The sequence below is a fragment of the Dermacentor variabilis genome, chromosome 3, assembly GCF_050947875.1.
Source record: "Dermacentor variabilis isolate Ectoservices chromosome 3, ASM5094787v1, whole genome shotgun sequence".
Lineage (NCBI taxonomy): Eukaryota > Metazoa > Arthropoda > Arachnida > Ixodida > Ixodidae > Dermacentor > Dermacentor variabilis.
Window position 1 is genome coordinate 18,581,471 of NC_134570.1, and position 12,730 is coordinate 18,594,200.

At 47.0% G+C, this 12,730-nt stretch overlaps 1 protein-coding gene across 10 annotated transcripts in view; it reads right to left on the reverse strand.

Moving 5' to 3' along the window:
* Positions 1-664: 664 nt before the first annotated feature.
* The window catches only part of Nep2 (M13 family metallopeptidase neprilysin 2), a 190,306-nt gene continuing 178,240 nt past the window's right edge, over positions 665-12,730 (reverse strand). For all 10 annotated transcript variants that reach the window (XM_075684366.1, XM_075684367.1, XM_075684371.1 and 7 more), the window contains 3 exons: positions 11,473-11,568; positions 10,592-10,668; positions 665-2,465 (listed from right to left, as the gene is read on the reverse strand). In XM_075684366.1, the coding sequence (XP_075540481.1) occupies positions 2,366-2,465; positions 10,592-10,668; positions 11,473-11,568 (273 nt within the window). In that variant the 3' untranslated portion in view covers positions 665-2,365. The remainder of the gene's footprint in view (positions 2,466-10,591; positions 10,669-11,472; positions 11,569-12,730) is intronic.

A 12,730-nucleotide genomic window follows, 5' to 3' on the forward strand; every position in this document is an offset into this window, starting at 1 on the left:
AGTTGCCACTTCCTGGCTTAAGCGAAGCTGCAGGCTGCGCTGGATGGCACTTATGTAATAAGCGCGCGGCCAAATTTCATCAAGAATGTTTGAAATTTATTACAACCCGACTTATAATCAAGCCATAAGATGCAAAACTCAACCAAATGTACAGAAAAGAAAGAACAACAAATTAACCCGATAAAGAATGCTGCAAATCACATTTCACTAAGGATGTAGGGTGCTGACAAAGCCTCCGAACCTTGACAATAATTCTGATATTACGGACAGCGGCGCCTTGGCTTACCTGTGATTTTTCGAGCGCCGTTTTTACAACAACACTATGACGGTACAAATATTAGCTGCCGTCTTTGACCCATAAGACACGACTTCAACACGCAATGATACAGAAGAAAGAAAAGGTGCAATGGGCTATTTGACTTCGGAGTCGATGAAATTGAGCGTCGAATCTAAACGTCTGGTGCTTATTCACAGCGCAGATGCGTGTGTGGTCCGAAACTGTGATAGCTGTGAAGAGACTTCGCTTAAGCAAATAAATTACTGGGCACGAGGGCTGTAAAAAGTTACGAGAGATAAAGACATGCAAATGGTGATCGGTTGTCCAAGTGAATAACCAATCTTCGCCGCGACAAGGGCAAAGAAATTCGCATGCACTTCAGACGACTAGCCTTGTTAAACATTTTATTTTTCGTTTATCTCGCGCTCGAGTATTGAAAGCTTTAATGGAATGGAAATATTCAGCAAGACCTGGCTGATATCGACACAAATACCACATAATTTGCAGTGTTTAAAAGAACGAAAAAGAAGGCATGACTTCAGCGATGCAAACATGGTGAGAGTAACCTAGTCATCAAAATAATATTTCGTGCAAACTCGGGCATCAACAGAATTACTAAGATGAAAGCCTCGTTGCTAAGATTACGGCGCGATATAATGCAAAAACGTTTCACTGAGTCAAAGTTTAGCTTACAAATCGGCGTGGTTTTTCGAAAGTAGATGAGATACTATTATATATGTATTGGTACATTCCCACATTTCTATATCTCACCGAATCAAAGGTAGTACTGCGCTGCTACGGTACAAAGCACCCTTCACACAGTACACAACCGATTGCGCTCGTTCGCTTTCTCTGACCGTAGTGCAATATCTAAGTGGGCGTACGATACAAAGTCTAAGCATTGCCACAGGCTTGGAACTTTGTCATATAGAACACAATGCCAATAGAAAGCTGGAAGGCAAACGAAGCCCGATTTGGTAACTGAAGTCACAAAAGCTGCCTTCATTTGAGAAAGGGCCGACAACCCACACTTGAGAGCTTACGTTATCCCTGAGCGATGCATTCCGTCACGCTCGAAACATTGGATCTGGCAGGAGTCGTCTTGCTGCTCAGAAAACATGGCTGGCAGAGCTCTTCGAAGTCATAGCGTGGCTGAGAAAGCAAGAGTGCCTAACGCAGACTTCGTGAGACACGCGACACAGTGGTTGTCGCGTATTGTATCAATCATAGTCCTTATATAAGACATGTATTCAGTAACTCGAATGCGCATTAGTGGCTCCGCCTTCAACAGCTAAGGGCAAGGGAAGCCTACCAGCCATGGTGGAAAGAATTCAACGTGTCTGTCACTAAACAGCAGTCGACAAGTGCCGCCTCGGGAGCTCGATAAAAAGACTGAAACGACGTTGACGACTAGAGTCGAAATGACTTGTCGCTGCACCGAAGTGTCAAAATGCATCGTGCAACTATAGTGATACTGCTGCGGACGGGAATTTCGCTTTTGTCAACAGTAATCTCGGCGCTCGCCCCCCGCCCCCTCCGCCCACCCTTTTCATTCCAATTTGTTTGTGGCGCTTTCTATTCAAGGATACCAAAGGGTAAATAAACGCACATAGTGAATACAGACAGTACCAATAGTGTAATTAGATACAATACACTGTAGTGTCTTTCATTGTGCACGAGATGAGCTGCTCAGCCATAAAATTTCCAACAGCCGGCCAGATGTGTGCACCTGAGAGCATTTAAACTAGCAAGCTTGCGTTTTCATTCACTGCGACAGCCGATGCTACAAACGTACGTGCTTGCTCTCAGTTACCCTGTAGCGCGACATCTAGCGCGAGCGACTGGACCTTTCGCCATAGCAGCGACCTTAACGTGAAACACACGCACACAACACGGATGGTATATTTCTTGTTCGCACTGCTTGTTTTCGTGCCGACCGCCTTGCGCGCGGTACACGCACACACAGTTTGGCGGTCCAATTTGGAGCCGAGCACCGCGGGCCCGGATAGTGTCCGCTCGCACAGCACTGTTCCCGGAGTGCGCCCGAACGGTGCCACGGCGTCGGCAGCGCACGGCCTGGCGGCGCCATCACCAGACGGTGCACTTCTTGGTGGGGTTCATGGAGGATCCTGGCGAACAGTTGAACTCCTGGGCGAACTCGGGCGTGTTCGACATGGGACCGATGACCCTGCGGGAATGCTCGCCGCGTTTAGAACCGGCAAGAACCTCGGGCCCGTATTCACGAGCAGCTGTTACGCTATAACAGTTTCGTAAGAGAAAATTCCAGTCAATCCAGAAGCTGAATGATGACTTCCGGTGTTTTACAGGCAAAAAACCACGATTTGGGGGACTACAGATTAAGTTCGACCCCCACGGGATCTTTAACGTGTCCCCAATGCACGGACACTAGCGTTTTTGCATTTCGCGGCCATCGAAATGCGGCCGCCGCAGCCGGGATTTGATCCCGCGTCCTCCGCCACCGCAGCGGGTAAAATCCACACGCTGGACGTATCATTAATGAAGGCGGCGGGCCAATGGCAAGGAGCATTTAAGAGCGAGTAGCTTTGTGAACGCGGTCCTTGGTGCTTCGCAAGCAGAACTCCGAAGCCAGTGCGCGCTGTGTGGACGGCGGGTACTGTGCACCGATTCGCAGCAGATCAATCGAGTTTTGCGTTCACTGTTACTGCCGTGCAGAAATATTCGAGTGGGGTATCGACTATTAGTCGCTAAGGATGACGTTTTCCTTTATCTTTTCTTGAATATAGGCACAAATATTTACGATATTCTTTGTTCCATAATAACTTTCGCGGCAGGACGGGTATTCAAAAGAAATATACATACAGAAGTCTGTGTATATATCTGTCTGTACTGAACAGTGCTGACCATTGTATGAAGGTACGGGGGTTTGCTTGCAGGACAAACATTTATTCGTCTTTTTCTACGTGAGAATTTGCGATGAGAATGAGCTCCCTCATAAATCTGTCTGTGCTTCCCCTCGATAATGTTCTTTCTCGCTTCAGAATTTTCTATTGAATTAGTCTGGGTAGCATTGAGGGTGGTTGTTTGCTTTCCTTTTGTCATAATCGTTTATAGTTAATCTTTGTGGCCGTTTGTTTATTAAATAATAATAATAATAATAATAATAATAATAATAATAATAATAATAATAATAATAATAATAATAATAATAATAATAATAATAATAATATTATTATTATTATTATTATTATTATTATTATTATTATTATTCAAAATGATTCTCAAAATTCAATTACTCTGGCAGATATTATTCTATTTTTTTCAGCTTAATAGGTTTGCGATTGTTATTTCATTCGGTGGCATCAGACTTGGATCCAAGCACTCTACATGTCGTGAATGCAACCTATATTCCATTTAAGTACACGTTGTCCAATGCACACATCTCAGATGTTAGCGTTCTCTTCATTCCCGCTCTTATCTCCACTTGCTAAGAAAAAGAACAGGTGGAATCTGACACCTCCTGTGAATGGTCATACGTACTTCTAAAAAAAATTCAACAAGAATCATCAAGGTAATTATCATCATCCTTGCGAAAAACTATACTGATTTCATCGTCCTAACAATATGACATTGAAGGAAACTAATAAAGTAAATTTTCCATGAAACTTTAGGTGGAAGTATCTGTGAGTGGCACATTTTCTCATGCCAAGACAAGTGCGCCTCATGGTCGAGTACCTGTATTTCTTCAACAGCAAATGACTGCACTTAAGTTTGAATGCATGTTAACAATCAGCAGACATATAAGATAAATAAATCAGCAGGATTGTGCAATTTCGCAGGTGTCACGACCGAACGTCCTGCGAAGCTGGCAGTGGAACCATAGGCGGAAAGCTTTCTTTCCTCCGCGAGGAGGTGGTGGGGAGGGGGGCTGGGGCACGACCATATTTCCGAACCCCCTATTTATATATCTAGGGCAGTAAGGTGTCTATAGCATGACGCGGATGGCTACCGTACAATAGGAAGAATGAAAAAAAAAAACTGGCTGTGACTTGCGTAGCAGTGTTTTAGGCGCAAGTAGTAAAGGGGAGAACCAGGTCCTAGTTTGCCTGATTGGACACATGATGGGTCGCAAGCGTTTCTCCCAAAGTTCGATTAAACCACTCAGTGAGGCCACTTGTCTGAGGATGGTAGTCCGTGCTGGTGCGACGGACAATATGCCACTAATGAAGCAGGGATTCAACCACGTCAGAACGCAGACACGGCCGCGGACGCTCAGGAGTTCACGTGGAGGGCCATGACGAAGAATAAACCGGTTAAGAAGGAAGGATGAGACGTCCTGTGCTGTGACGGTGGGCAGAGCGCCAGTATCGGCGTACCGCGTGATGTGGTCGACGGCGACGATAACCCACCGGTTGCCTGCAGCAGTGAATGGCAGGGCCCACACAGATCAATGCCGACACGGTCGAACGGACGGGCAGGGCAGGGAAGCGGCTGCAAAGAACCGGTCATAGTACGAGGTATTTTTTTTTTCGTCGCTGACATTCAGGGCACGTACAAATAAACTTGCAAGTGAAGGTGTACATCCCACGTCAGTATTATCGATGCCGAAGGCGTTCGTAAGGCTTGAAGACACCGGCGTGAGCATATTGCGGGTCTGAGTGAAAAGCTGCACAGATTTCAGAGCGAAACGTTCGCGGTATGACCAGAACCCACTTGCGACCATCTGGCGAGTAGTTGCGCCGGTACAGGAAGCCGCCACAAATATCGAAGTGCGAACCTTGACTACGCCACGTCCGATATATCTGGAGTTTGGGTGCTTCGGAGATAACGTGAGGAGTGAATTGCTCCATGGATCGTTGCGCAGTGCTGAGGAGACGGTGTCGATGTCTAGAGAGCACGGCGTGTGTTCGAGGATAAGGAGAGACGCAGTCTCGGCAGGGAGAGGTGACCGGGAGAGTGCGTCAGCATCTGCATGCTTGCGGCCGGAACGGTATACAACGCGGATGTCGTAGTGCTGAATACAAAGAGCCCAACATGCAAGGCTGCTTGATGGGTCCTCCAATGAAGACAATCAACGCAGCGCGTGTTGGTGTGTGACAACGCGTCGAAGGTGCAGCCATATAAATATGGGCAAAACTTGGTGAGAGCTCTAACTATTGCCACGCATTCTTTCTCGGCAACACTCTAGTTTTATTCAGCTTTTGTTCGGCTACGACTGGCATATGTGACGACATATTCGGTGAAGCCGGGTTTCCGTTGTGCAAGCACTGCACCAAGACCTACACTGCTTGCATCCGTGTGCACTTAAGTTGCAGCCGTGTGGTAGTAATGGCGCAATGCAAGGGGGAGAAGTAGGAGACGGCCGAAAGTGGAGAGCGTGTGGTCGCACTCGGAAGACCACGAAGATACATCGGTGGCATTGCTAAGGATCTGTGTCAAAGGTGACATGACAGAGGCTAAATAACGAACAAACCGGCGAAAGTAGGAGCAGAGCCCAACGAAGCTCCTTAACTCCTTTGTTTTCGTCGGTTTGGGAAAGTCGGCGACCGAACGTAGTTTAGCTGGGTCAGGAAGTATGCCGTCCTTGGACACAATGCGGCCGAAAGTTGTCAGCTGCCGCGCAGCGAAGCGGCACTTACTGAGACTGAGTTGGAGCCGAGCATCCTTTAGGCATATCAGAACGTGTTGGAGGCGCTCAAGGTGAGTTGCGAAATCTGGAGCAAAGACATAGGTGCCACTTTGAGAGGAAGAGGGTGCTCTAATCTAAATATACGTAGAAGGAGAATTCGTTTTTCTCGGAAGCCACTGCACTAAATTTGACGAGGGTTGTTGCATTTAAAAGAAAAACTTAAATCTACGTGACTGTTGGTTTTGAATTTTTGATCTAGGTCGTCAATTTTTTATTAAAAATTAGTAAAAATTATACATTTTAAGAAAACGAATGTGTCAAGTTTACAACTCTGCAACTCAGCAATGAAAAATGACATCATAAATTTGGGAATTGCATGTAATAGCACATCTAAAGCGGACAAAATTGATGTTAAACATAAATCCTAAAAAAATAATAGTATGGAAATACAGCTTTTGCAGAACCCTTGTACACAACCTAACAAATTCATGTCAGATATAAATTGACATATCAAATTTGTTCGCTTTAAATTATCTAATGGATGCCGCTCACAGAACCGCGATATCTGTTCTCGATGCCGAGCTATTATTTTGGAAACACTGTGGTTCTATTGTTTTCGAACTACCGAATTTTTGTAAATTCTCTTTACAAAATTCAGATCCTAAATCGAGACTCCGCTTTCAAGAGTTACTATAATTTACCTTTATCTCTCAAACGCAACAAATTTGGTTAAAATTGGTACAGGGGTTACCTCAGAAAATCGTTTTTGCATTTTACATGTATTTGAATAGGCAGCGTCGGAGTTGGGCCCGAGCTAAAGCTTGCTCGTAGCCGCACAGAACCGAGTACATCATGCGCGCAAAGGTGGCCGGCGCATTGCAAAGGTCAAAAGGCATGACAGTGAATTCATATAGCCTGTCGGGCGTAACGAAGGCAGTCTTGTGGCTTCCATGGGTACCTGCCAATACCCCGAGCACTGATCTAAAGATGAAAAGTACTCGGCGCCTTGTAAGCAATCAGGAAAGGGTTATAGTACGTCTTTTTGAGGGATCTTAGGGCGGCGGTAATCCATGCAGAAGCGGATGGAACCATCATTTTTCTTTACAAGAGCCACTGGAGAGGACCACGGACTATGTGACCGTCGGGTGACGTCGCGTCATAGCATGTGATCGACCGTTGATACAGCGATGAATCAGAGCCAGTGTCGATGCGGTGACGCACAGTTGTGGTGCGGCCAAGTGCAGGCTGGGCAATGTCGAAAGAATTGCAGAACTGGCCCAGCAGATTGAGAAACTCGGAGCGTTGAAGAGGAGAGAGTCCGTCGGCGATAGATGAACTCAAGAGATCTTTAGCTGAGGAGTAAGAAAAGCTGAGGGCACTCAGCGCATCGAAGACGGCTGTAGACGACTCATTTTGCACGTTGAAAACCTCTCGGGAATCAATGGGTTGCACGCATCCAAGACATTCACCTCGAAGTAGCTTGACGGGAAAAGAAATGGGATTGCGGATGAAAAGGGTGCGGCAGCCGGCCGAAACGGCGAGGGTCGGATAAGGCACAAGAGCTTTCTGAATCAGAAAAGTGTTCGACGGCTCAAAGATTACGACTTCGTCGGAAAGGTCGCTGCAGAGTACGGGTAGAAAAACTGACGTTGCCGGAGGAAAATCCATGTCTTCCTTGACGACGAATTTGCTTCAAGACTAACGGGTGTTGTTGACGGGCTCGCCATACAGCGGAAAGAGCTCTAGTATAACGCGGCGCAGTCGATTAAGTAGCTGTGACGCGACAGAAAGTCCCAGCCAAGTATGATATTGTGAGATCAGGATGCAAAGACGATGAATTCAACGACGTAGTGAACGCGCTCAATAATAAAGGAAACGGAAGTGCCAGTGTTTACAAGAGCATATGAACGGTCTCCGTCCACAAAAACTTCGACAACGTTCGACGGAAAAGGGTGAGGACTTCAGCGTTTCGACAGTAGCGCAGTTCTTGCCTCCTGAACTGCGGCAGTCAGTTTCCCTCTGCTCCATGGGCAGAACGACGACACATCGGAGACAAAGAGCGGCGACGCGGCGAATGTGAACGACGGGACTCAGACGATGAATGGCTGCTCAAGGACATACTGGATTGCGGATCCGAAAAGCCGTAGTGTGAACGGGGCTGGACAACGTAGTAGGTTGGATGACGAGCGTCCCGAAAAGTTTACACGGGACGATCGCAGTGTCTGTTGATGTAACCGGGGCCGCCACATGCAAAACAGATCGGTCGGTTAACGGGCGTATGCCACGGCTTTACGACGGGACGATGCCAAGCAATAGGCAGAGAAGGCACTGTCGGGCAGCGGGACCATGCCAAGCAACGGGTGTAGAAGGGATCGTCGTAGGCGGCGCTGGATGAAATGGCAAGTAGGTTTGTGGCCGGTGCCATTTCGCTGCTCCGGCTTAACTCAGGGGCACGGCGACAGGCTGCAGCTGGACGGGCACCGGTAGGGCCTCAGCGATCTGCTCCTGAATCGCGTGACGGAGCATAGGAGCCAAAGAAGTGGGCTGCTGCTGATGCTGCTGCTGTGGTGGCGGGTACGAATGCTGAGTGATGGTGGACACTAGAGACAGTTAACGAGCGACCTCTTCACGCACGAACGTGTTGAATTGTGTGAAAAAGGACGAGTGGTCAGTGACGACTGCCAGCCCCGCGAGTGGCTCGTCGCGTTGGTAAGGATGCCGGGTCAGAGCTCGTTGCTTCCTCAATTCATCGTAACTTTAACACAGTGTGACAACTTCACCCACAGTGAGAGGGGACTTCGCGAGAAGCATCTCAAAGAAGTCATCGTCGATACCCTTCGTTATGTGTTGAATTTTATCAGCATCTGCCATTGAAGCGTCGACACACTTGCAAAAGTCGACGACATCCTCGATATAACTCGTAAATATCTCACCAGGATGTTGCGCCCGAGCGCGCAAACGTTGTTTGGAGCACAGCTTCTGGACGTCAGGGCGGTCGAAAACGCCCAAGAACGACGCTTTGAAAGTGAACCAGGTCTGAAAGTCCTTTTCGTGGTTCTTATACCGCAAGTTTGCTACGCCCGGGAGGTAAAAGATGACGTTCTTCAACTTCGTGGCATCATCCCACCAATTGCATGCTCACGCTCTCGTACCATGTGAGCCAGTCTTCGACGTAGTGGTCGTCTTTGCCGCTGAACACAGCGGGATCTCTTTTGCGAAGCGCGCCGGAGCAAAGAACGGCCAGTGGTGATGACTTCTGCTGGGCCACATCAGCTGGCATGATCGACGGTAGCATGCGGGATCGGAGTTCCAGGGTGCAGGCGTTGTGGATACCCCAGCGCCTCCATCGCTTGAAAACAGGTTTATTGGACGTGGGAGGGGAATCCAGAAAGGTCCGCAGCGAAGAGCACTGCTTCAGGTCGAGCACTGTCTCGCACACTGCGTTGGCGATCCTGCTTGCGCTTCAACTGCCCTCCTCTTTTTCATTATATTATCATCCTTATCACCTCCGACATTGCCTCCAAATTTCAGCACGCTGTGACGTCTGGATATTCAGACAGGCGCCTATTTGTGCGTATAGGCTTGGTCGCCTGTGTTTAACGCGTCGACACTTACGCGTTCGAGCGCTTCTAGTCGAATAATATCTTCGCTGAAGAATATGGCTGTGTGATGGCGTGCAAGGCAGCGATGCGTGGCTGCATAATTAAATTATGCATGGTGACCTATGTGTCTGATAACGGTGTTAGATAAACACATGACGTTTTCATAATTCTTTTAACTTTCTCTCTCTCTATGTAAGAAGGCTATTTGTGTGACCCTCTTTATGCAACGTGTCTCACCCTTTCCTGTTGTATGATAGTTAAAGCGCGAGAGAGGCAGAAGGCCTAGCGCACCCAAAACAAGACAAAAGAAGGCCACAGACTACACACACATTTGGCGCTAACTTCTAACGAGTTTCAATTGCGCGATCACAGCACACATACACTCTTCACTCGGCTGCAACAAAACACGTGCTCTGGGCATCTTGATAGCGCCACTCGTGACAGTATAGGTCATCTTGCGATAAAAAATATGCTGCTAAGCGAATAACTTCGAACTCTTTTCCCGATAATTAGTTGTATGGATTGCTGATGCAAGCGTCATTGAAGATGATGTGCTCCAGTGATGAGCCTAGTAATCTCATTAACGCTTTTTCGGTGAATCACCGTATCTTCAAAGAGGCAGGTGCATCTCTTGTGATGCCATGGGTGAAAACCATCGGTCTGCTCTTTGTTCAGATTACTTTTATGCTCACGTAGTCGATCGTAAAGGTATTGTCCGCTCTGGCCGATGTAGCTAGCTCCGCAGACTGTAGGAATATGGTACATGACCCCTTTCATGCACACTACAAACTTATCACGGTGCAGTGCCATATGTGTATGTAGTCTGCGTCCTGCTTTTGTCCTGTTGCAGGTGCGTTACGCCTTTGGCCTCTATCATGCTATACCAACAAGCTCGACGTGCAACTTCAGTTAAATTGTAGCCGCACTGTTTGTCTCTGCACTACGCACAAACTCGCTCAGCAGAAGACCTCGGGAGGAGTGGACGACGGTATTTATAGAGGTGTTCGATCAATGCCTAAGATATTAGATACTTGACATTCGACGTCCGCATTTCATTTCTCATTATTTTTGTGCTATCAGACTCTACAACGCAAAGTTTCTCACCTGTATGACGGTGGGCTGTGCGATCCGGACATGATCCGGAGCTTCATTGCCTCTGGTCGGTACTTCCCGCACCATACCTGAAACGCAGCAGGACGCATTGTAGATTCTACCTATGGCACTGCAGTAGTTAAAGTTATGGAAAGATCCACTATTTCAGAGAGGTAACTCTAGCTAACACTCGCAATATTGCACTCTGTTTCTTGAGAGTTCGTAAGTCGCACTTCAAGAAGGATAGAATTGTCGTTCTCTTTCGTTGCCTGTATGTACAAAAGGGCGTCGCCTTGTATAGCTTGAAGGTAAAAAAAAGTTGAAACAAATTTATTGTTGTGCTATAAGTAAACGCTCAATAAATACTCCTGTAATGGATGTACCTAATTTGAGCAAATTTGTGAGAGCGGCGTTTATCAAAACCAAAGCTGAGTTGGACAACACAACTTCCTTTAAAGCCAACATCGATCAGATGTTCCAGTCCGAGCTTTGCTCTCTGACTTAATATCGGAACAACATTTCAACCTCGCATGACCCTTCCTCTCGTCATGACACACGCCTTGGCAAACACTCACAGTAGACATATTACTATGACTTAAGAAGAGTCCTGTCATCGCTTCGCCCAAGCATCATACACGACGCGTGATGTAGGGACAAGGACATGACTTTCAAAACAGAAAACACATGGTATAACTCTTCTAAACAAAATAAAAGAACATACACCTGGACCGTGGTCAGAATTAGTGTTTCATGGTTAACCATGGCATACTTAAACAGAATATATATATATATATATATATATATATATATATATATATAGGCCATTATCCTACGATAATGTTTGAAAGCACGAGCTAGCATAGCCGTACAGTTCTTGCAGCTGGCGCACTCACGTTTGCAGCGCTGATCCAGAAGAGTTGACGCGGCGTGTAGCGCAAGCCCGGAAGACCCGCCTCCGGACCGTTCTCCTTCACCCAGCGCTGGTAGGCCTGCGTAGGAAGCGTCGTCGCTTATAGTCGAGCATGGTGCCCCACGAAATCGCCCGTAAGGGACCATATATTGACGCCGGGACACGCAATCGTGCCACTTAAGACGAAACACACCATTGGCAGGATTATTATCAATATATTGTGTATTACCTGCTTTGCTCGCATATGGCCGCAAGCTCTGTGTGTAAGGTGTATACTAGTGGAGAATTACACAATTCTAAAAATACCATCAGCCAGACAACTCGCGAAGTGGTTGACTTGAAGGGAACGCTACGAGTAGAGATCGGTAAAACTAATGCGAAGCTTCTTCGTGCGTGCCGCTCTTTGGCAAAATATTCCGGCTTCTCGTACTACGCCAAACTTACGTCGTTTTTTTCAACGAAGCGAAGAACTTACCGTATCTTACAAGCACGCATGCACATGCGCACGCACTCTCACAATCACTCTTTGGAAGGCAGTCATTGTTATTATCGTTCTTGAAGAAATAAAAGCTTTCTTCCCCCCCCCCCCCGAAAAAAATTATCTGAGAGCTTTAAAATACTTATCGTTTTTACGTTTTCTTACTAACGCGTAAGAAAGGGAGCGTTGTTTGTTATCGAAAAGAACATTAAAAGTAAATTTCCACGCTGAAACAATAACTTTGCCAATCCGTTTCTTTGGTAGAAAAATACAATGTACATTTTCTTTCTTTTCATTTCTTACACACGGCTCTGCAGTGTGGGAATCGATCTACATCACGGCTCTGCGCAGAATGGAATGATGCCCGCTCCAACGCGGGGCATCCGCGGCGGCGCGCCAGCTGCGGCGTTCTCCTCGCGAAATGAATTCACTTCTTCTGCCTTTGCCATCGGCAGCTTGCCTCTTTTCACAGAAAAAAAAAAGCAAACTTGCTTGGCACGAATATGTATAGCTGGCGAAAGAAAAGGCCGTTTCTCCTTCCTTGCTGTACCTAAATTGCTTAGTTCAACGATATCGCACGGACTGTGCTGTGTTAGGCTGAATGCAAGAACGTTAGCGCGAAACAACGCAGACGGAGATTCTGGCGCGACACATCGACTAAATTTGTTCGCAGTTGGCAGCAGCGAAAGCGCTACGCGGTAGGCAACCGTGCTTGCCAGTATATCAAGCAAGGATGTTAATCGAGAATAAATGCAAAGCAAAT